The following is a 24,333-nucleotide window of genomic DNA, read 5'->3' as shown; positions in this document are numbered from 1 at the left end:
CTCTCCCATCTTGAAGAGACTCTTGTCCAGCAGGCTGGGGCAAAGAGGCAGTCCCAAAACCAGCAAAATCAAGGAGCTGGACAGGGGACAGATTGTATTTGTCTTCAGCGTGGAAGGGATTGTCACTCTCGAACTGGCCTCCTCAGCCACACTAGACGCTGTTCCAAGTCCTCTATTCAGAGCACGTTACCACAGTCTCTCGAGACTGTGAAGGATGCCTACAATCAATCAAGAAATCCCAAACATGGGGGGGAGGGCAAAGCCTCCTAACTGCTGTGTTAAACAAGAATCCAGAATTATATGAGGGAAATGTGTGCAACATTTCATAAACCAGTATCACATTCCAATTTGCCCCCACTAGTTCTTTTCCCTAAACAAAGAAGCTGCTTACACCTTAGTATTTCTTTAAATACTCTGACCTTTGCTCATTTTTAATCTTTTTTGTGACACCCTGAAAATGAGTGAAACCTATTATGCAAATTATATTTGCCAGAGAAGAAATGACCCCTGAATCAATGGGGTATGTACTGTAAATACAGAAGGATGAATCCCTGTGACGACTAGTTCCTTGTGTCTTAGAGCATATTTCCATTTATTCAGTGAAACAATTCATGGAAACCTTTGTAAATATCATTCTGAAGGCATATCCATATATGTGTGTTTTTTAAAAAATATTTTATTTACAGTATTATCCTTATCTAGAAATAGCAGTACAACATCTAGTTCATTTTCAATAGGTGATTTAAGGAAGTTAGCATCAGAGCAGAGGATCATCATCATACCAGTGCTGAACGCCTCGAAAAACATAGAAATATGCTTGCTTTGATGTTTCAAAGAAGGAACAGATTAATATCAAAGAATTGGGGGTGGAGGGAGGGAGGGTGGGAGAGAGATAGCAAAGTATATAATGGAACTAGAGGGAGTCACTGAAAAATTCTGTTCTGGCTCTCCTCTCCCCCGTAAAAGATGCTCATTAGATTCTGACCAAAGAATGACGGGCCATCACCCTGTTTCTTCTAAAAAGCCTGTGATGTAGCACAAACATTAACAGCAGCATCATTCACTGTGATTCAAGGCCAGGCAAAAAAGATAAAAGAGAAGATTTGACTTTAGATGGCCTCCCTTTATTAAACTGTAATGGTCAAAAATGATTAACAGATACCGAATCTCTCTCTGTTTTACTGCTAGTACCTGGCGTACTATGTAGCAGATTTTGGAAACATAACAGAGGAAATAGTTTGAAGCTTCTCCCTCTGTTGGAGGAATCTTTTCGGTGCAGAGCATGCTGGGAATCGTAGTCCAAAAAAGAGGAACTTGGCCACACTCTGATCCTTTCCACCCCCAATCTATATCACTAACTGGTTTTGGAAGTTCAGTCTGCTTCAGAGGCGACTTAATCACTCCCTAATTCCAGGAAAAGAGGGTGAGGTTGGGACTGCTCTTTAAGAAACCCCAAGTACAAAAAATCAGCTGGGCAAGTTGAACCAACTGGTTATTTGTGTGTCTGAATCACAAGTGCGAAAAGTTGTGTTCTTGAATGACAATTTCCGGTATACCTCAGCAAGGAATTCTGTGAATAATAGAACTGAGAAGGTAACTTATTTTGTCTCTGAATGGAATTTTAAAAATAAAATAAAATAAAATAAAATAAAATAAAATAAAATAATAATAATAATAATAATAATAATAATAATAATAATAATAATAATAATAATAATAATAATAATAATAATAATAATAATAATAATAATAATAATAATAATAATAATAATAATAATAATAATAATAATAATAATAATAATAATATGCCATCAAGTCAATTCTGACTTACGGTGACCCTTTACAGGGTTTTCTAGGTAGAGAGTACTCAGAAGTGGTTCCCTGTTCCCTTCTTTTGGGAGCATCCTGAGACTGTGCAGCTTGCCCAAGGACGCACAGGATGGCTCTTCTGGGTTGCACAGTGATAACTAAACTCCCGATCTGTGGCTCTCCAGCCAGATACCTAACACACTAAGCCATCCAAGTGGAATAAGTAAAATAAAGAAATATACTTTAATAGTGCCAAGGAGGTATCCCTTCCTGAGTTCATCAGGATTTCTGCCGTCTTCCTGCCTTTAAAACCAACCGGAGCTCAAGTGAAATAGCCATGGTTTGTGTATCCTCTAAGGCAGGAGTCTCTAAACCATGGCCCGGGGGCCACATCCGGCCCACCTTGTCATTTTATCTGGCCCGTTCCCTTCAGCCCATGGGGGTGGGGGGGGCAGGTGTGCATGTGGATGGGCGGGGGTGTGGGTGGGGAGTGTGTGTGAACATTCTTTCAGCCCTCAAAAATGTGGAAGATATATGATGTGGCCCCCACACTCAATAGTTTGGAGACCCTGCTCTAAGGCAACCCTTCTCAACCCTTTTTGGACCATAGCCCTCTTAGGAGCTCTTCTCAAGTTCCAGGTGCCCCTTTCAAGCAAGGAAAGCCTTGGGCTGGGTGCAAACAAGGATACAACACCTAAACTCCCGATCTGTGGCTCTCCAGCCAGATACCTAACACACTAAGCCATCCAAGTGGAATAAGTAAAATAAAGAAATATACTTTAATAGTGCCAAGGAGGTATCCCTTCCTGAGTTCATCAGGATTTCTGCCGTCTTCCTGCCTTTAAAACCAACCGGAGCTCAAGTGAAATAGCCATGGTTTGTGTATCCTCTAAGGCAGGAGTCTCTAAACCATGGCCCGGGGGCCACATCCGGCCCACCTTGTCATTTTATCTGGCCCGTTCCCTTCAGCCCATGGGGGTGGGGGGGGCAGGTGTGCATGTGGATGGGCGGGGGTGTGGGTGGGGAGTGTGTGTGAACATTCCTTCAGCCCTCAAAAATGTGGAAGATATATGATGTGGCCCCCACACTCAATAGTTTGGAGACCCTGCTCTAAGGCAACCCTTCTCAACCCTTTTTGGACCATAGCCCTCTCAGGAGCTCTTCTCAAGTTCCAGGTGCCCCTTTCAAGCAAGGAAAGCCTTGGGCTGGGTGCAAACAAGGATACAACACAAACAGATAAATCTGTGCCCCATTTCAAATGTTCCGGAGCGCCCGAAGGGGCCATATGACCCCTGTTGAGAATGGCTGCTCTAAGGAGTTAACATCACAGCATGGGTCATTTCCCCTTTCATAAAAGGGCATGGACTTCAAGAAGGGAAGATCATCATTCATTTCAAAACACGTCACAGGCTGTGTTCAAGGGGTGACCATCACACTCACGGAGCAAGGTGCCACACAACATCAAGAACTGCAATTGGACCAAGAATTGTGAAGCAAGAGTAGGTTCTCTGGAAAACAAAATATTGCTGCAGAAAACACCAGTATCTCCATAGCTACCTTCCAGAAGAAGATACAAATCCCCCCAAACAACAAAGCATTAATCAGGAAATGATTAAGTTATCTCATAACCTCTCAAGATTCTTCCAAGAGGTCCTGTTAGTCTCTAGTTCTCTCTCTCTTTTTCTCCAAGGTGAGGAAGGGTTTTTTAAAAAATGTACCTGGATTCCTTTCCCTCCGGTCATTCATGGTTGCCTAGAGAACAGACTCTTGAAGGCATTGTTGTAGTTCTTGTTGAAGGCTGTATATATCAGGGGGTTGAAGAAGGAATTGGAGTAGCCGAGCCAAAGGAAAATGCTTTTCCAGATGGGTGGGATATCACAGGAGCAGAGCGGGTGGATGAGTTCAGTGATGAAGAAGGGAATCCAACACAAGACAAAGACTCCGATAAGGATGCCCACCATGAGGGCAGCTTTCTTCTCCTTCTGTTCCCTCCACGTGTCTCCATCCGTCTGGAAAGTCACCGTGGCGTGGCGGACGGTGAACACCATCTGAGTTTGGTGGGACGCTTCCTTGACCTGCCAAATAGAAACAGAATTGTCAAGGACTACACTTTGCTGGCTGGTCTGCAGCCAACAGCCAAACACAAAATCACGCAAGGTTTTGTGCCCCCGAGACTTTGCCGACATGAGGCTTGATGGTGGGGTGATAAATCTGAACCAGGGTCACACAGTCATGTACCCTCATTCCGATGCATGCAAACAAACACCTAGGCCATCACCACCTTTTAAGTCTCAATTCTGTTTGTATGTTCCTGGAACATCCAGAGTCACCTCCTTCTCGCGAAAAGCAACAGAACTTTCATGGAGCTGCAGAACTAGAAGAGAAATAGTATGGTCGCCGGAAATACTCCTTTCCTTGATGTGCTGTGGGATCTCACAAAATATGGCAGTGATGGGCAGATTGGGATCTGCTGGTAGACCTCTGGATAATTTAATTAAGTCTCCAAGGATTTCTGATTGTTGGATGACAGCAGAAACACAACCCTTCTTTGCTCTATGTTATACTGTCGAAATGAAGAATGTTAGGGATGGTGACCAGGAGCAGATTTTTGCATGATAGCTGCATGAGCTACATTGAGTTCTAGTGCTCCAAAGAAACTCTTGGGCTTAGAACTCTTTAAAACTGGAATCAAGTTGATATTTTGAACCATCAAGAACTTAGAAACAAACGAACAAACCCCCCAAAACCCAGATCCAGCGAGCTTGAAGTCTATCCAGCCATGAAATATGGAGATATTGTTTTGTATCATTATCCTCACCTCCAATACACCCACCCACCCGTGCCTTCATTAATCACCAGAGCTGCCAGGAAGTGCCAGATGCTACAGACAGTCCAGCTGCCCACATGAGGAGAAGCCTGGCACTAGCAGACTCTGGTTTACTGGCTACCCGCTGTGACACTTCCCCTCCCAAACAAACATCTGATTGGACTTTATTGGGAAGACTGGAAGAACATGGGTAGTAAAGCAGAGTCATAAGGCATTTCCCACTTAATGTTTTCTCCCTATAATGCATTTATCATAGTGATCCCTCACGCTATGTAATGATGCTGGAACTTTATGGTCTTTTTCTATATCACCTGTTTTTCTATCCTTGTATCACAGACGGCTACAAGGATAGACCTGGGTGGCCTTGGGCAAACTGCACAGCCCCCAGAGCTGCTCCCAGAAGATTCAATGGCTCGAATCTTGTTGCACTCAAGTTAAGAAATCTCCGTAGACATTGTCTGTTGCATGCCAAGTCACACAGCTCACTATGCAAAAGAGAATATCTGCAGAAATTGCTTAACTTGCAGCAGTTTGAATCTACACATTAGACCATTGGCATGATTGCAGAACAGGAGTTTGGCCAATGAACCCAAAGCAAGGCTGTACATCTTTGGAAGGTCTTGGAGGCATTTTTTTAGCCCCATGACCCATTGGAGACCACACCAGCCTTGGAAATGAGGAGGAACAATTTTAAAGAAATAGAAGAGGGGGGAAAAATCAAAGCCAAATATCACCAGAAGTCCATTTTAGGATCAATTTTATGGTTTATAGCAGTGGTGTCGAACTGTGGCCCTCCAGATGTTCTTGGCCTTCAACTCCCAGAAATCCTGGCCAGCAGAGGTGGTGGTGAAGGCTTCTGGGAGTTGAAGTCCAAGAACATCTGGAGGGCCACAGTTCGACACCACTGGTTTAGAGGCATGAGAGGGACTAGGAGCCCTCTACTTTGTTTTACTGATCCTGGTCTACAGAAAGATTGGTTGCAAGTAACAGTTCTCCCACACAACAAATCTTTTTAAAGATGTTTCTATAGGGGCATCGTGTGTGATTTCTTTAATATCTGACTTTGTGTAGGCAGTCCCTTTTTGGCTTCATTATTTGGATCAAGAATCCAAAGTGCAGGACATGATCACACCCATTAACCCCTCCAACCATGCTTGAACTGGATGTCGCCTTCACTACACCACAAGACTCCTGGCTGAAAGAAGTCATACAGTGTGTGCTAACGGCGGGGAGTTCAATTCCCCTCCGTGCATCGCAGGAAAGCCAGCCTGGGTGGCCTTGGGCAAGCTGCACAGTCCCCAGAGCTGCTCCCAAAAGAAGAGAATGGTAAACCCCTTCTGAGTCTTCTCTGCCTAAAAAACCTTGAAAAGGGTCACCCTAAGAGTGAATTCACTGGATGGCACACCATTATTATTCATTTGGATGAACAGATGGACGTTTAAAAATAATTAGCTCTTTCAATTGAAACAGAATCCACCTCACATAGTTGGTAGGGAAGGTGATGACTAGCTGATTTATTTGCCAGCTGCTCAATTTGGTTTCTTTGTAATATTTTTACCCCACATTTCTCCTTAAAAGGATCCAAGGCAGTTTCCATGAGCAATTTCACAGGCCTTTCGACTTCTCCACACAGGCTGGCTCTACTCGCAGGTGGCGCAGTGGGGAATCGAACTCCATGCAACATCCTGGGATACCGTTTGCCTCCATGCTCTCTTTTACTGGCCTGGGCATATGCTGTCCTTTTACCCCCAGGCTGTCTGCTAGAACCGAAACACTCGGCCTCTGCTTTCTCACATACTTTCCCCTTCCTTGAAGTCCACAGCGTCTATAAAACTAGCCCGATGTTTTTCCCCCCGCTCTGCTGTAGCCTCTGGGGAGGCAGAATGTCCATGGCTTAATACAGCAGAGATGATAATTAAATGTTAAATGAGAGCTGCAAGACAATGAGCTCGGGGCTGCTTCTCAGCTGAGGTTGTGAGATTACAGCTTGACAGCGCTGTGTGCCAAGGGATGGGTCACGGCTGCTTCGGTCTGGACCGGCTGCCAAGCTTTGTGATATTGCCACGCTGCCCAACGGAGCTGTCGGCTGCCACTTGGTATATAAATCTGGAAGTGTTTGAGTCAGTGGTTTTAACATTCTGGATAAAGTCAAGACCGCACTGTGTTATTTTGCATATGAAGACATTGTTACCCTGTGGCCTCTGCTCCCTAAATATAGATGGACTGGGAGGTATTGAAGAGCTAAATTCATAATTGAATTTAAAAAAAAAAAAAAGTTAACTGCTGATACTCCCAGACTTTGGCCATGACACAGAGTTAACGAGGGCAAGCCTAGACATTACACAGATGTTTGAACAGGCTCCTGCCTCCTGATGGTTTAGCACTTTAATAAACTGAAACACAGCTTTTAGAAGCTCTAATCCAACACTGAACAGCAATGGGGGAAGGAGAAGTTGCTTAATTAAAGTTCAAGTTACTCCAAGTGGCAACTGACTCCAGGACTTACATCTGGGGATGGGTTTCTGGGCAGCAGCTTTGCATGGGGAAATTTTTTTTCTCTATCTCAACGTTGGCATCTAAATTTCTCTACGAACTCAATAACGAAACAGAACAACACACCGCCAGATCAACCACCCAGAGACATGAAATGGGAAGGTGTTCAAACACCTGAAATTTAATATTCTATACAGAAAAGCTTACAACAGAATCCAACATCCACCAAAGAGCAGGGCTAGGGGCCATGAAGGCTACAGATTCCTGAGAGCGGCAGTTAAAAAAAAAACTTTTCCAGAATCAAAGATAACACAGTGGGAATAATAGTACTGAGCCTCTAGATAAGAAAGAAAGAGGGGGAGAAAGAACCATTTCTTTCTGGGTGGTTTATTCCTGTCTTACATTAACAAGCTATTGTTGTGTTCTCTCACGTGTTGAAGAGAAATCATCACAGGTATCAAGGGAAAAAGTTGATAATACAACGTAGCTCACATTGAATATGAACGTGTCCACTGCAGCAGGGGTCCCCAACCCCCGGTCTGTGGCCCAGTGCCGGATGGTGGCCTGGGCTGGACTGGGCCACAGAGATAGATCTCAAGCCACCCCCCGCATGTACAGCCCCCTCACACATGCGCATGAGTCATGCGTGCCCCCCGCAAGCGCCCCCACTCCTTTGCCCATGCATGCCTGCCCACGCCAGCGCCCCTGAAAGGCACCACCTCTTCACGCATGCGTGCGAGTGCGCCCGCACCTGCGCAAGCCCCTCCCCTTTGTGCATGCATGTGAGCATGGGGGGTGCACCACCTTCCCTGCACACGGATCCTGTCCTCCCCCAACCAGTTTGCGGTGACAGAAAAGTTGGGGACCACTGCACTGCAGGGCTGTAACTGGCAGTTTTGGCACTGGGTCTGTTGCTGCCCTACTGTTTCAGAGTGGGTCACTCAGGGAGCAAGAAGATGAAGGAACCCCTGGGTGGGAGGATGTGGCAGCCGCGGTGGTTCCATACTAAGCCTATGTGCTTTGCATTTCTTTCTGCCTGGGTGGGATACGCACTTGGTGAGGTTTGGGTCGTGTTTCCCCAGCTGCAAACACCTACCATCCTTCCTATTGAAATGTTTTGTGCCCTCTAAATCTCAGTGCCCTGGTCAATCCCTGGTCACCAACCGTAGCTATGGCTCTGATCCACCTCCAGCCCATTTAGCAGCAAAGGCAAGAGTAGAGAGGTGCTTGCAGCGAGAGAGCAACACAAGGTTATCCGTTGCTTTTTTCTTCATATTCTGCATTGAGCTAAGACGAAAGTATGCAACCACCGTCCAGTGTCTGCCGTCTTTCTAAGACTGCAAACAGGCAGAGGAGGCTAAGCCTTTCCTTTGCAGTCTTCTCCACTGAAATGGAAGGTATCCTTGTGAATTCGTATTTCAATGGGGGTGAGGATTTCTAAATTAGCATCTGTACAGGTAAATTGGCATAAACAAATGATATGCAAATCTGCTTTCCTGTTCTGGGTGATGTGTTTGCTCTGTGTCTGGGGTGGTGATGCATAAATAGGTACCCTAGTTCCAAGTCACAACTACAAGGAACAAAGAAGAAGAAGAGGAAGAACTCTTAGCCCATTATCCAAATTATGTCTGAGATACAGTTTGGAGGTTACCACAAAGATAAGCAAGAATGTTCTTCATTCCTAACTTCCAAACATCCACAGACCTTCTGTGTTAATAATCATGTTGGTTAATAACCGCTTACACTCCTATACTCTGCACCTTTCTAGAGTTCTTCACATAGATGTCTGGCCATCATCTGGTCATCAGGGCAAAAAGCCAAACACAAGTGTGTGTATCCCAAATGTAGATTTATGTTTGTTTGACAAACTGCTGTAAGGTACTCGGAAACAGTAAAAGGTGGTGACTGAGGCAGTAAACCCAAACGAAAATGAAATGAAAGATAACAGTGGCAAGCGTATAAATCACAGCCTTTGTATGGCTGTGCAGTGTTTGGAAAAGGAGGGAGGCAGCTCTTCATACATGCGATGGACAAAACTGACCGGATGGATGGATAATGGATGGAGTCCCACAATTCCACCATCAGCCGAGAACAGTCAGGCGCAACAGGGTTCTGCTGGTGCCACCACGAGTGACCGGCCCTTCAGGTTCTTCTGCACCCAATGGTTCAATGCCACTGAGCCCAGACCAGCGAGATTTTATGAGAAGGCAATACAATGTCTATTCTTTTGCTTGGTATCTCATGCCTTGTGCTGCCTCTTTGGTAAAACAAAGACTAGAAACTTTTTGGTGTTTGCGTAAGGTTTGTGTAACTTGCCAGCAAACTGATAAGATGCCAGGGTGTGCTGCAGCGACACATATGGTGGTGAACGCAGTGGTGTTGCCAAAATATGCCGTGGCATCTTCGTATCAGTCATGGCAAGTTCCCCAAATCCTACCCAAGCAGCTACAGGATTCTGGCCAACAAGTAGGATTGCCATTTGTTTTAAACCAGCAAAGGTCAGACAGCTAAAACTCAGAGAGGGGAAGTTGCTGGAGCTCAATGGCAGGGAACACATTTCACATCCCTTGTTGAATCTGGGGCCTCTCCAGGCAAGGCTAAGGCTTGACAGAAGCCCTGGAGATCTGCTATTACTCAGAATCAATGCTGGACTGAGGCAGATGGATAAAAGGTCTGGCTCAGTTTAAGGCAGAAATGATGGCCATGCAATAACCCTTATCTCTATGTCAGGAACAGCTTCATCAGCCGATGTCTGCCTGTTCCGCACATTCTCTGTCTGTGAAAAGATGACAGCTCCCATGTTAATCTTTTAGATTTCCCCATTATTGGAAGGTTAATTTTTTTTTGTTTTGTTTTCAGTCTGCGTGGCTGGCTAAAAACCAACCAACAAATCTTGAAGGTGGTCATCATGCCATAAATAAACATAATCAGAAGTTACATGGCTTAACAGTACTGCTGTTGTTTAAAACAACGGAATTGTTCAAATTCTTTATCCCAGTCTTTTCTATCAGTCTTGGTTCAGCATGAGAGTGCTTTCAGAAGTATAGAAATATCTCAACTATCAAATAAAAAGCATCTACATTGCACGGGTCCTCCTCCTTATAAACTGTAACTTCTATCATGTTTAACTATTAAGGGGCTTAATCTTCCTTACTAATGCCAAACCCATTTGTGTCAAATGATGGAGACAGCAGCTAACACACCACCAACAGTACACAGAAGGGAGGTAACTGCAGAGGGAAGGAAATCCTAAGGTTTGCAAAACTTTTTTTTAAACAACAACAACACCCAACACCTTTAAGAGGAACTGTGGGAGGGTGAACCCAGAAACAGCTCTGTGAAGGCCAGGCACACTCAATGGGTATGGAACACTACATGACTGTTGGGATGTTGGAAATAAGGGAAAGGGGTGGGGATGGAATGGAGCATTCTCAACAGAGCACTCCACACTGCCACATTTTGCAGCAGAGTACGTTTGCCAGGCCAAATTTAAGAATGAAATCCTCTTTCTGATCTCAGTCGCATTATGAAACACTTGCTAAAATCTCTGGCACAAAAATCAAGGAGTCTGAATGCTCGGCACTAAGGTGCTTGCAAGTGTTTAAAACTCTTTCCAAATGTTATCCTCACTGCAACCCTGTAAAAATAAATCAGTATTATGATGCCTAAACTCTAGGTGGGGAGCAAGACAGAAAGCAGTGAGCTCATGGCAGAGGTGAAGTTTGAATCAAAGGCTTGCTGTTGCCACTGTGTATGTGTGGGCAATTTGGTGAATTTTTGTGCCCACATTTACTTGATACAGCGCAACAGCATTAGCAGAAGCACACATGCCCCAGGAAAGCACATAATCACCAACAGAGTTTGTAAAGCTCTGTTTTTTGGACCACAGCTTCCAGAATCACAGGAAAAGAAAACTACCCAAGTTCTAAATCCAAAACACACTCTTCACCTGTATATGAAACATAAATACGGCTGGTTCGTAGCATGATTATGGTGAGCACCCAATCCTGGAGCCACTCCTGACCAAGGACTCACCTCCAGAGCTTCAGGACTAATGGGAGTGATGGAATTGCTCTTCCGGGATCCGATGCGGAATTTGGCTGCCTTGTAAATTTTCCAGTATACAAAGAGCACAACGCAGAGGGGCAAGTAAAAAGCTCCAACAGTGGAGAAGATGGTGTAAGAAGGTTCCCGGCTGACTTGACACTCCTCGTTGCCCTCCGAGTAGGTCTCACCCCAGCCAAAGAGCACCGGAGCCAAGGAGATGATGGCAGAGAGGAGCCACGTCAGGACGATCATAATATTGGAGATTCGCCGCCGGGTCCGCAGTGTGTACTCCAGGTGCCGGGTGATGGACCAGTAGCGATCCAGGGCAATGGCAGTGACGTTCCAGATGCTGGCCGTGCAACACAACACATCGCAGGAGATCCAGGCTTGGCACAGGATCCTACCCAGGCGCCAGCGGCGTCCAGACAACTCATGCACCAGGCTGAGAGGCATCACCAAGGCAGCCACCATCACATCCGAGATAGCCATGGAGGCGACCAGGTTGTGGGGGACCCGGTGGAAGGTACGCACCCTCAAAATGGTAGCCAGCACCAAGAGGTTCCAAACAAAAGTAGCCACCACCAGCATTGCCAACAGAGTCAAAACCAAGACACTAAAGACAGACAAAGGTCCTCCAACCTCTTCAAGGAAGTCCATGGGAGAGCCGGTCCGGTTTGACACTGCCGAAGTGGTGACGGAGAAGCTGGTGAAGTTAGGGGACCAATCCATCATGTATGAGATTAAGCACAGGAAAAAATCCCAGGTGGTGAGGCCAGATGGATTCTTCTAAATTTTGTACAGCTGGGCCGCTTCTATCTCCAAAAGAGCCTCATAATTCAGAAGAAGAAGTTGGAAATGCTTTATTTCGGAGTTCTGGCATGCTCCCAGTTCGTGGAGCATCAATCTGGCGAGCGTAGGCATAGAATACACTCAGGACACGTTCACGAGTAATTCGAGATTTCTCAGGGAGTCTGTCCAGCCTGTAACTCAAAGAGAAAGAACCATATTCATGAGAAGATAGGATGTCACTTGAAAACATTTTTGTCATTTCCTTTTGCAACATTACGAAACTGAGGAATGCTTTTGTTCCGCAAAGTTCCACACATACAAGGAGGGAGAAGAGAGGCATTTGCAAGCAGTTTAAGCCAAGGGAAAAATCTTGGACAAGACCGGATGGTCACGGTTGTGTCGTTTCCATCCTTCTGCCCCATCATATTTCGCACCAGTGCCTATATCCTTGCTTGGGTGCCTTCCAAACCTCCCTCCCCGCGTTGACACCCAACAGGTATGTTGAACTACAACTCCCACTCTCCTTAGCTACCACTTGAGGATGGTGGGGATAGCCCTGCAGCATGCAGGGTGGGGGACAATAATCCCCATCATCCTCAGCCACCACTGATCATGGTGGCTGGGAGAGATCAGAGCGAAAGCCCAGCATCTCTGCAGAAACAGAAGTTTGGTTGTCCTGCATTATAGCTCTCAGGGCTATTGTGCAATAAAGAACCATCCCTCTGTGCATGTGCAAAATGCCTTTCCCGTCCTCACCCATCAGCCGCTACTAGCTAGGCATCTGACAAGGAACAGGCGCAGGAGACAAGTGGGCTAACCAGAACCCTCCAAATTGCTTCCAAGATGACTTGCAGATCCTGCCTGTTTTGGTTGTGTTGCAAGAAAATGCTTTTACACACACACACACACACAGTTTGCAACTTGCAGATGCCACCAAATCTTGCTCCTTGCGACCCTGTGCCAGGGACACTGTCGCTGCATCTCTTCCATTCAGGGGGACGCCATCGCTCGGAGGCGACTGGACGGGACCGACCGGCCACGGGGGCCTCCGCTCCAGGGCTCCCCGCTTGTCATGCAAAGGAGGGCTCCAGCCGACGGCCAAGCTCGCTTCTGTTTTGCAAGGGAAAGAGCGGGGGCTGCTGTCTCACCGCCGGGGCGGGTCTCCTCCGGACAGCGGTGCTCTCTCTCCGGCTACCGCAAAGCTCGGGAGGGAGAGTCCGGAAAATTTAGGAAAAAAGGCATCTGGACAGAGCCCGGAGGAGATCAAAGTTGCCGGCAGGCGCCGCGTCCACCCTTGTCTGTCCGGAGCTGGGCGGCGGCGGTTGCGTAACGCCAGCCTGCCCGGGGGGCAGCCAAGGGGCGCCAAGCGGAGCCCCCCCACCCACCCCAGCCCGGGCGTCAAAGCAGAGAGATGAAGAAGCAGTGCCCCTCGCTGCGCCCTCCAGCACCGCAAAAGTGTGTGTGGGGGGGAGGGTAACCCTCGCCGACCAGATGCCCTGCGCTAGAACTGGGGAGGAGGGGGGGAGAAGGTGCTCACACGAGAAGCACCAGCAGTTCGAGAAGAAGGGGCAACTGAGCACTGGGGGGAGAGAGAGAGAGAGAGAGAGAGAGAGAGAGAGAGAGAGAGAGAATACGATTAACCCCTTCATTGCTACCCTTTCAACCAGACCAAGACGTGTTGCCAGAGGCAGTTTTTTTTTTTTTTAAATTGAATCTAAGGAAAGGAAAGCGGCGGAAGGAGGGAGTCTTGCAATATCTTCAAAAGCAATAGTTCTGCCGGCCGTGGATGGACAGCCCACCTGGCTGAGCTACCTGTACCTAAGCGAATACCAGCACGGTAAAAAGCCACGGCCCCAAACCAATGCCCCGGAGCTTCCCAACGCCGCCGCCTCGGAGTCTTGCAGCGCCCTGGCAAACCTCTTTGGCCCCCAGAGCCGAGCTCGCCGGGTCTCCTCGCAGGCAACTCCCTCCGAGTTCACCCGGACCGCCTCCCGAGGAAGCCCGCGCCCGACCGCCGCTCGCCTGGATGGAGCCTTTTCAGCGGCGCTTCCTCACCAGACGCCCCGTTGACGGGAAGGCAATGCCGGGGCGATCCAAAAATCTCGGTCTCCCCACCCGCCCCAAAAGTGCGCCCGTTCGCGGGATCGCGCCCCGCAGGAGCCGGAGGACGCTTCCTTCCGAGGAAACAGGGAGCGGGGCTGCGAAACCGCCTCCGATCCCAGGGAAAGAAACACCTGCCGAGGCCGGCGCTGCTCCCTCCCTCCCGGCAAGGGAGGTTCGGCGACCAAGGGAAGCCAGACAGACAGACAGCCTGCCTGCCTGCCTGCCTGGCTGCTTCTCTCCTCCTCCTCCTCCTCCCGGGATCCAGGTGGGCGCCCGTCTCCTCGCTGCCAGAGGCGCAGGGGCTCCCCCGACGCCCAGCCGCGCCTCGCCGGCTGAGGCTGGCCGCGCTCCCGGCCGCGCTCCCCAGCCGGACCCGCCGGGCGGACCCCCTCTCCCCCCCTCCCCGCGCTCCCCGCCGCAGCCGCGCCCTGGGAGGAGGCGGAGCGGGAGCCGCGGGTCCGCAGGGGACGACGCCCGCCTTCCCTCCCTCCCTCCTCGCCGCCCTCCCCCTCTACCTTCCCGCAGCGGCTCCTCCGGATCGCCTTCGGCCGGAGCTCCCTCCCTCGGCGCCCGGCTGGGCCAGGGGCGTGAGCGGGGCTGCTCGGCGACCGCGACCGCAGAACGAGAACGTCTCCCTCTCTCCCCCCCCCCCTTGCCTTTCGGGTATGTTTTATTTTCTTTCGGGAAAGGGGGGGGAGAGAGATTCCCGTGCACGAACCTGCCGGGGTGCCCCGAAACTTGGGATCCGCCTCGCCGCCAAAGGCGCGTTCACACGACGCGACACGCTAAGGATTAAGACGAGGATTCTAGTTTGCTGTTTTTCTTTTGGATGCTTTCTTTTTTCGCGTCCTTCCTTATGGGAGGCGAGGGAGCGGTTTGTGTGTGCGGGGACCACCTCCAACTCAGAAAGAAAAGCTTGGTCTCCTCTTCCCATATCCTCTCCGAATGCTCTATTTTTTTGGGGGGGGGGAGCCTGCACGTAGGCTGAGCGAAGGCGATCGTTTTCGTGCCTGCCATAGGATCCCATTTTACGCAGGTCTTCCTTATACAGTACCTTTAAATCCGACCTCGCCGCCTGGAAGGAGCTCAAAGCCCTGTACAGTATAGGGAGGGGCTCCCTTCTCCTGCTGAGGTTCTCTTCACAACCACCCTGTGAGGTAGGTCGGCTGGCCCCAGGGAGCTTTCCGGCCGAAGCAGGGACTGCCAGGTTTGCTCAACTCCTGCTCTTAACATTTTAAGCAGTTTTGCATCACAATTGGGTCACTAAGTTGAATGCCAGTGGAAAACTCGGCAGATGTAAAGTTTTTCATGAACTAACAACAACAACAACAACAACAACAACAACAACAACAACAACAACAACAACAACAATAATAATAATAATAATAATAATAATAATAATAATAATAATAATAATAATAATAATAATAATAATAATAATAATAATAATAATAATTTGCCATCAAGTCAATTAGGGTCATACTCTCCAGTGTTTTCTAGATAAAGAGAAATGTACCCAGAAGTGGCTTCCCCTTCCCTTCCTCTAGGGGGCGCCCTGGGACGGTGCAGGTTGCCCAAAGCCACACAGGTTGGCTTTTCTCCCTGGAGGCACAAGTGGGGAATCGAACTTCCAGCCTCTGGTACTTAACTCGCTGAGTTATCTAGCCAGCCATTCTTGTAAAACCCTCTTTGATTTCTCCCTTCGCACACAGAACACCACAGGTCTTGTTTATGTAACAATGGGCATGAAAAGAAAAATGATTTCCCAGCCATCACTAAGTAAGTGCCTGAAGACCATCTCCCTCCTTTCTTCTCCATGGAGCTGGTAAACATTGTGAACATTTTGTGCTGTGATCCTGTTAGTTCATCAGAGTCCTATATTGCCTTTCCATGTAAATTTATCAGGGCTGTTTGCACCAAGTTTTAAATAATGATTATGCAACAAGCAATTCTGTAACGAGGCAAGATTGCTCAGAAACATTAAGGAGATATTTGCTCAACACTGAGAAAGTACTGCTGTCAGACAGAGCTCCCTGCAGAAGAATTTCCAAACCTGGGAGCCGTACTCAAAAGACACTGCTTGATTCGCCTCTCTTCAGTAGGGCTTCCTTCCCAGATGCCCAGTTAATGGTGATGGCTGGCAGGCAGGTCTGAAAACAAGACTCCTGTCTAGTCTCTAAGCAATGCTGAATTTGGAATTCAAAGCCAGCAATTTCAAATGGGCACAGGGATTGGGCTCTCGATTGTTTTGGAACAACTTCTCTGTTTGTTTGTTTTTTACAAGACAATTGTGACTGATGCTCAGTGGGCCCTAGACTGACAGGGCGAAAGCATAGCAGCCAGTAGTGAGCAGAGTCCAGACAAAAGGAGACATATATATGGGCAAGAGGGTGGGTGCGTGGGCAACGAACATATGTGCAAAGAGAGGCAGAGAGACACTCCTTCACCAGCTTTGTTGTTTAGTCGTTAAGTCATGTCCGACTCTTTGTGACCCCATGGACCAGAGCACGCCAGGCCCTCCCATCTTCCACTGCCTCCCAGAGTTGGGTCAAATTCATGTTGGTTGCTTTGATGCCACTGTCCAACCATCTCATCCTCTGCCATCCTCCTCTTGCCTTCACACTTTCCCAACATCAGGATCTTTTCTAGGGAGTCTTTTCTTCTCATGAGATGGCCAAAGTATTGGAGCCTCAGCTTCAGGATCTGACCTTCCAGTGAGCACTCATGGTTGATTTCCTTCAGAACGGATAGGTTTGTTCTCCTTGCAGTCCACGGGACTCTCAAGACTCTCCTCCAGCACCACCATTAAAAAGCATCAATTCTTCGGCGGTCAGCCTTCTTTATGGTCCAGCTCTCACTTCCATACATAACTACTGGAAATACCATAGCTTTGATTATGCAGACCTTTATCGGTAAGGTGATATCTTTGCTTTTTAAGATCCTGTCTAGATTTGTCATCACTTTCCTCCCAAGAAGCAGGCGTCTTTTAATTGTGTGGCTGCTGTCACCATCTACAGTGATCGTGGAGCCCAAGAAAGTAAATTCTGTCACTGCCTCCATATCTTCCCCTTCTATTTGCCAGGAGGTGATGGGACCAGTGGCCATGATCTTCGGTTTTTTGACGTTGAGCTTCAGACCATGTTTTGCGCTCTCCTCTTTCACCCTCATTAAGAGGTTCTTTAGTTCCTCCTCACTTTCCGCCATCAGAGTGGTATCATCTGCATATCGGAGGTTGTTGATATTTCTTCCTGCAATCTTAATTCCAGTTTGGGATTCCTCCAGTCCAGCCTTCCGCATGATGTATTCTGCATATAAGTTAAATAAGCAGGGAGACAATATACAGTCTTATTGTACTCCTTTCCCATTTTTAAACTAATCAGTTGTTCCATATCCAGTCCTAACTGTTGCTTCCTGTCCCATGTATAGGTTTCTCAGGAGATATATAAAGTGGTCAGGCACTCCCATTTCTTTAAGAACTTGCCATAGTTTGCTGTAGTCCACACAGTCAAAGGCTTTTGCGTAGTTAATGAAGCAGAAGTAGATGTTTTTCTGGAACTTTCTGGCTTTCTCCATAATCCAGCACATGTTAGCAATTTGGTCTCTAGTTCCTCTGCTCCTTCGAAATCCAGCTTGTACTTCTGGGAGTTCTCGGTCCACATACTGGTGAAGCCTACCTTGGAGGATTTTGAGCATAACCTTGCTAGTGTGTGAAATGAGTGCAATTGTATGGTAGTTGGAGCATTCTTTGGCACTGCCCTTCTTTGGGATTGGGATGTAGACTGATCTTTTCCAATCCTCTGGCCATTGCTGAGTTTTCCAAACTTGCTGTCATATTGAGTGCAGCACCTTAATAGCTTCACCTTCGCCAGCACCCCCTCTTGCAAATCTATGCTCCAGTTGTTGAAGTAGAGCTGAGTTTTTGTAGAATAAATTTGATCTTCTTGCATTTTTGATCATACCAAGCAACTGGAGATTTGAAATACAGGGAATCCTCAAGGACATTGCACAATTCAGTTTTCATTTCATTTTTTTAAAAGCAATTTTAAAAGCAAAAAGCAAAATGTGGGAAGAGACACCCAATAAGCAACCAACTGCAGCACCTAGTCAAAGGGATATTCAGTGCAGGAAGTCCACTGACCATCGAGAATTTGCCTATACTACTTTTTTCTAGTAGCTTTGCTGAAATTCGCCAACCAGCATAACTAGGATTCAGAAAGTTGTGTTTTTTAAAAAATTGCCAAGCTATGGGCTGGACAGGGGGATTGTAGTCACCCAGCTAGCTCCTTACCTTTGAGAACCTCAGGAAGTTAGATAATGTAACTGAGCCAAACTGGTTTTATAGCCATCACCATCTTGCAATTTGGGTTTATTTGTTTGTGACACAAGGGAGTATAGAGGTGAGATGTTTCATTTCTTTGTTGTTTTATTTCATGTCTTTTTCTGATGTAAGCCACTCAGAGTAGTGGCTCACCACAAGATGGTCTTGTAAATAAACAGAAAAATACATGTTAAAAAAGAGTCTAATTTGTAAAATTTATTAAAGGCCAACAGGCGAGACTTGGGTCAAAATTTTTCAGGAAATGAATACTATTAGTAGTTCCAAAACATGCATAATAAGATGATGAAGCAGCCGAACTCCTGTTGGGCTAAGTTCAACTGTGAATAGGTTTGTCCGGTATATGCTTGACATTTGCTTTTATTTTAATCATGATTTTATTCATGTTTTCTGATCTGTTGTCAATTAAGCTGCTGTTCTGTGGGTTGAGTACTATGAAGCATGTTGCTAATACAGATGCTCAATAAATTAATTAATGTGTTGAGCAAGCAGGCTAGAAAATTCAACTAGAGATTCTTATCTAATACGACTAGATATTTTTTTATATAATACATGCATTTTAGTATTAGGGCAATGTTGCCAGAACAAATCCTGGAATCTGCCAGGAAAACAGATGGCAGTAGCGACAGGAAACTGATGGCACTAAAACTCAATCACCACTGATGTGGCAAGGCTTTCTTCCATATGGCAAGATATGGGACTGATTTGTTTACTGCCAGCTTTCTGGAACCTTGGAGGACAAACTAGGCTATGGATCCAATAAACAATTGACATCATGAAGGTTGATTAACTCGCAGATCAAAGGGAGAGTCAAATATACAGGTATTTTGTGAACCTCATTATCAGCCACCTTTGCAATCAATGCTTTGAATCTGGTCCTTCCGTGGGTTTGGTTGAACATTTGTTCCTGCATTCAGAAGCATTTCATTTGCACCAGTTATGAGAACTACTTCCCCTGCTTTTAGGAGGTGCTTTGTGAAACTGTTACTCCCACAGTTTCAATTGTTTTCTAATTATTACCCTTCAAACCCACTCATTCAGGGTGTAATTCAGTTCTCAAACATGGGTCCCCAGACGTTCTTGGATTGTGTCACGTTCCTGCCTGTCCCTTGATTGTTTCGCCAAACATAGGGCACAAGCTACGTGTCTTTCAGCTGCCACCAGCTGATTACATCAACATTATGTGTTATTAATAATTATGTGTTATTAATAACCAAGGTCCAGGCCACATGTCATTTTAAATAGAACCAAACAGAAGTTGTTTATTAATACAGGTCTTTAACTCTTAGCCAAACATCCCACTTCATCCATCCTCAACTGCCAACCCACCCCTCTACTCCAAACTCCCAATTCTCAAAACCTCCCCACTCAACTCCCCCACACCGCCTACTGCAGAGATTCTTATATATGGTGACTCCGCCTCTTCAGCACTCTAATTGGTACATGCAAATAGCTTATTACTATTCATGACATGGGCGGATGCCACAGATTGCAACTCCCATAAATCCTGGTCAGCATAACAAGTGGTGAAGGCTTTTGGGAATTGCAGTCCAAGAACGTCTGGGGACCGCAGTTTAAGAACCACTGGTCCACACTAACTACAAAATAAGGTAAAGGTAAAGGTTCCCCTTGACAATTTGTCCAGTCATGTCCAACTCTAGGGGACGGTGCTCATCTCTGTTTCCAACCCATAGAGCTAGCGTTTGTCTGAAGACAATCTTCCGTGGTCATCTGGCCAGCGGGACTAGACATGGTACGCCGTTACCTTCCCACCATGGTGGTATCTATTTTATCTACTCGCATTTTGCATTTTGCATGCTTTCGAACTGCTAGGTTGGCAGGAGCTTCGACAAGCGATGGGCGCTCACTCCGTCACGTGGATTCGATCTTACGATGGCAGGTCTTCTGACCTTGCAGCACAGAGGCTTCTGCAGTTTAACCCGCAGCGCCACCACATAATCCTATGTAACTGTACCCAGAAGAAAAGTATTCCTTCTTTTCATTTTTCACAACAGCCCTGCAAGTAGGATAGGCTAAGGAGAACTCTAATAAACTTTAATAGTGATTTGGGTTTTGCTGGTGCAGATCCATGGGTTGAACCTAATATTTGAGCTTTGACACCACATACACGCCACATTGAAAAGGACTCCAGTCTACCCACACTCTTTGCGGTGGAAAGAATGGAATTGCATCAAGTTTTCCACATGCACAAGAAAGCGATGCCAAACTTGTTACCTTGACTCCCAAGCAAGTTAATTGCTAGCCCTAAAGCTATCCTGGGGAGGGGAAAATGCAATTACAACAGCAAGTACTAAGTGATTTCACCTAGTTAGGAGTTGAACATGGGTAAGCCACAGTGTGTCTAATAAAATGCAAATCTCCTTTTCTGTTTGTTGTGTGCACTGTGAGATAACTGCTTTGGAACAAGTATTAAAAATGATTTAATTCACAGTCATTTTAAATGCAAGGAGGCATTCCTGGCCTTGCAGCCTTTAGGCCAGAGAAAGTTGGTCAGGGGAGCAGAATTAGAGATAAGAGCATTGCAAAATGAATTGGAAATATAATGGTCTACAAGGCCACATTAAAGTATTTCTCCCTGGCCTCCACAATAGAGTCACTTCCATGCACCAGGACGCAAAACAGCAAAGCGTATTTGATACCTAGAGGAAAGATTATTACAGCTGTCACATATTCCATCAAATGTCACATTTAAGGACTTGACTTTGTTCTTCCTGCTGCTGCCACAGAAAAAGTAATTTTTGCCACACCATTGCTTCTTCCAATGCTATGGGCATCGGTACTTTATTGGGCAACAGAGACCTTGATAATTCATTGCAGAGCATCCAAACCAAAGTGGAAACAGCGCCAAACCCACCCGGTGCTGGGAGAAGGTTATGGGCTGTTCCACACAACAGTCTGCTACTATATGATTCCACATACTGTATGGTGATCACATTTTTGACTGCTCTCCTACAAGCTTGTACAAAACAAACGCATCAGAAGGAAAACAGGTTCTGGTTTCCCCTTGGAAAACCTACTTTTGAGGGAGTGTATGATCCTTTGACTCCATTCCTTCCTCAGTCCACAGTGGCATAGTCCACCAAAAGATGAAATCACATGAAATTACTGATCCCATGGTCTGCTTTGGAATTCCACAGTTGTATTATGGACTGGACCTTAAAGAATGCTGACCACTGAAGAACTGGAGCATAACGAAGGCTCACTGCTGAAGAATTGATGCTTCTGAATTGTGGTGCTGGAGGAAACTCTTGAGAGTCCCCTGGACTGCAAGGAGATCAAACTTATCCGTTCTGAAGGAAATCAACCCCGAGTGCTCATTGGAAGGACAGATCCTGAAGCTGAGGCTCCAATACTTTGGCCTTCTCATGAGAAGAGAAGACTCCCTGGAAAAGACCCTGATGCTGGGAAAGTGTGAAGGCAAGAGGAGAAGGGGACGACAGAGGACAAGATGGATGGACAGTGTCACCGAAGCTATCAACATGAATTTGACCCAACTCTGGGAGGCAGTGGAAGATAGGAGGGCCTGGTGTGCTCTGGTCCATGGGGTCAGGAAGAGTCAGTCACGACTTAACAACTAAACAACAACAATTCCTCATTTGAGCCTCGCACTTGCAGGGATTCTTTAAGCCAGTGAAGAGCATTTGAGGTTTTAAAAGGAAAGGATTTCTGTTTTCCAGATAATAGAGCACGCTCATGTTGCGTGCATTCGTGCAGGCGCTGCATGCATGTATCGAAGAGGATGAAGTCTTAACAGGCAAGCATTTTTAGAATTTGCACAAAGGCTTGTTAGACCAGCATTAAACCTTCAAAAGACAATTACCTTTATTAGCCCATTACCCAAATTTGCAAACTGCCATAATTTTAGGATTGCTTCATCAAATGCGAAGAAGTAACAAAAAGCAAGTTGGAAAGGTGGGACTTTTAGGCTGACTTGATACTGAAGTCACTCGGCGGTTTCTAGCTGCTCTTCATCTTCCAGCTTGTGCAGGAATTCTCTCCAACAGAGGGCACTCCTGCAAAACAGGAGCTGGAACAGCAGCCTCAAAAGCATGGATCAGTAAAAGCAGACCTTACTGATAAGAGCTAGAATAATATAGAAGTGAGGCCAGCTATAACAAGTTGCTGTGTGATGTGCTCCTGTTCAGTCAGCAAAACCCTTTTACAGGAGACACCATTCCATAAACCTTCTCGTCCACTTGTCCACCCCCTGGCACTCACCTGCAGGAGACAGTACTGTTTCTGGTTGTAAAAGAGAGAGATTTCCCAGGTGGCCCTTTGCTGTTTTCTGCAGTTGAGGAGAGAGAAGGGAAATGCAGGCTGGGGGTCAGTAATGGGATTGATGGAGTGTATAAAGATACTTGGAGGCAGTGTGGTATTGTGGAGTGGTCCCCAAACTTTTCTTTCCCATGGATGAGCCTTTAACAATAAGTTTTCATATCCAGACAAACTTTGGGAGGATTCTTGCAAACAGAACAAGTTCAAACAGGGCACTTCTGACGCTTCTCTTTCTGCTTCTGGAACAGGCTTGAATGCCTGCATGCCACGGGTTTTGTAAGACTAACAAACTAACATAAATGTCATAAAGTACCGTATTTTTCCATGTATAAGATGCCCCCATGTATAAGAGCCCCTCACCTTTCTAACCCAAAATTAAGAAATCTTAGTGGGGCTTAGCAAGTATAGGGGAAAAGGGATCAAAGTGCTGCAGGATCACTTTGATCCCTGCTTTCTACCTTCATGCTAAGCACCGTGGGGCTTAGCAAAAGGAGGGGGAAAGGGATCAAAGCAATCCCGCAACTGCACAATCACTTTGATCCCTTTCCCCCTTATAAAGCCATAGGGTTGCTTTGATTCTTTCCCCCCTCCTTTTGTTAAGCCCCAATGGACTTAGCAAGCAGAGGGGAAAGCAGGGATCAAAGCAATCCTGCAGTGCTTTGATGCCTGCTTTCCTTTTGCTAAGGATTAGCAAGTGGAGAGGAAAGCAGGGATCAAAGCCCTGCAGAAATAATTTGATCCCTGCTTTCCCCTCCACTTGTTTTTGTACTCTCCTCAGCTTACTTCCGTGTATAAAATGACCCTCAATTTTTAGTCTAAAATTGTTAGACAAAAGTATAGTCTTATACACAGAAAAATACGGTAAATATATCTTAAAGTCAAACTCAGCAAAACAGAAGACAAAGGTAGCTGGTAGTGTATGGGGGGTACCCCATTACTGAATGTTGCTGAACAAACATTCACATGATCTTAAGGGATATTAGAAATTGTTGCCATTTTTCAATTTTTTAGATGTGTTTTTCCAATTTCTTGCAGAACTCTTGACAACATTCTATAGAACTTCAGCTGGGAAGCACTGGGCAAGTGGACAGAGGAACAGACAAAGGGTTGAGGAGCCCTGGGTTCAAATAACCAATCAGCCACAGATACTCACTGCAGGCATGGCAGTATTAACCACACATTGAGCATCTTATGTATTTTTGAAAACTCTATTATGGTTGCTTAAGGGTAGATTGCAACTATGTAAAATACTTAAGCAATAAAATCCTTCTTATAACTCTTTGAGAACCATTGTCTGTGTTGTGAGTTTCTGTAAGTTGGAGTCCGAATAAGTAACTTTTTTCAAATGTTTCTCCTTCAGTTCCAGAAACAATTATAGATTTTTTAATAGAACACAAACCACGGGAAGCTGGCGTTTTCTGTACAGAGTTTGCTTTCGAATGAAGTCTCTGGCAGAGGACTTTATACTTGCTGTGAATTCTGTTGGGAGAACGCGTCAAATAGGGTTCAGATCAGAAGGCTGTAAAAGAGCTTAACCAGGTGTTAAGTATATACCCCAGGGAATTTTCGTACATACTGTAATAGTATTAGGAAAAAGAACCTTAAAACATATTGAAATAAATGCCTCTTTTAA

At 46.2% G+C, this 24,333-nt stretch overlaps 1 protein-coding gene and 1 long non-coding RNA gene across 3 annotated transcripts; one reads left to right on the top strand and one right to left on the bottom strand.

Moving 5' to 3' along the window:
- Nucleotides 1-656: 656 nt before the first annotated feature.
- Nucleotides 657-13,480, bottom strand: HTR5A (5-hydroxytryptamine receptor 5A). The gene is made up of 2 exons (XM_078378512.1): nt 11,165-13,480; nt 657-3,884 (listed from the first exon to the last, which is right to left on the bottom strand). The coding sequence occupies exons 1-2, from the start codon at nt 11,906-11,908 to the stop codon at nt 3,552-3,554; spliced, it is 1,077 nt and encodes a 358-aa protein (XP_078234638.1). The 5' UTR covers nt 11,909-13,480; the 3' UTR covers nt 657-3,551.
- LOC144583783 (uncharacterized) lies at nt 13,480-24,071 on the top strand. Of its 2 annotated transcripts, none has more exons than XR_013537725.1 (2): nt 13,480-14,333; nt 23,736-24,071. It is a non-coding gene; the product is annotated as an uncharacterized LOC144583783 (long non-coding RNA). The 2 variants fall into 2 exon arrangements; XR_013537724.1 differs by lacking the exon at nt 13,480-14,333 and adding an exon at nt 14,538-14,731.
- Nucleotides 24,072-24,333: the final 262 nt, after the last annotated feature.

This window comes from Pogona vitticeps, chromosome 6 (assembly GCF_051106095.1).
Source record: "Pogona vitticeps strain Pit_001003342236 chromosome 6, PviZW2.1, whole genome shotgun sequence".
In the NCBI taxonomy this organism is placed as follows: domain Eukaryota; kingdom Metazoa; phylum Chordata; class Lepidosauria; order Squamata; family Agamidae; genus Pogona; species Pogona vitticeps.
Note: the sequence above shows the minus strand (reverse complement) of the source record. Positions and strands in the feature narration are given on the sequence as shown.

Coding starts and splice junctions, on each gene's coding strand:
- HTR5A (XM_078378512.1), bottom strand. CDS start 11,908: ATGATGGATTGGTCCCCTAACTTCACCAGCTTCTCCGTCACCACTTCG. Junction 3,885..11,164: donor TTAGTCCTGAAGCTCTGGAG/GTGAGTCCTTGG, acceptor TCTATTTGGCAG/GTCAAGGAAGCGTCCCACCA.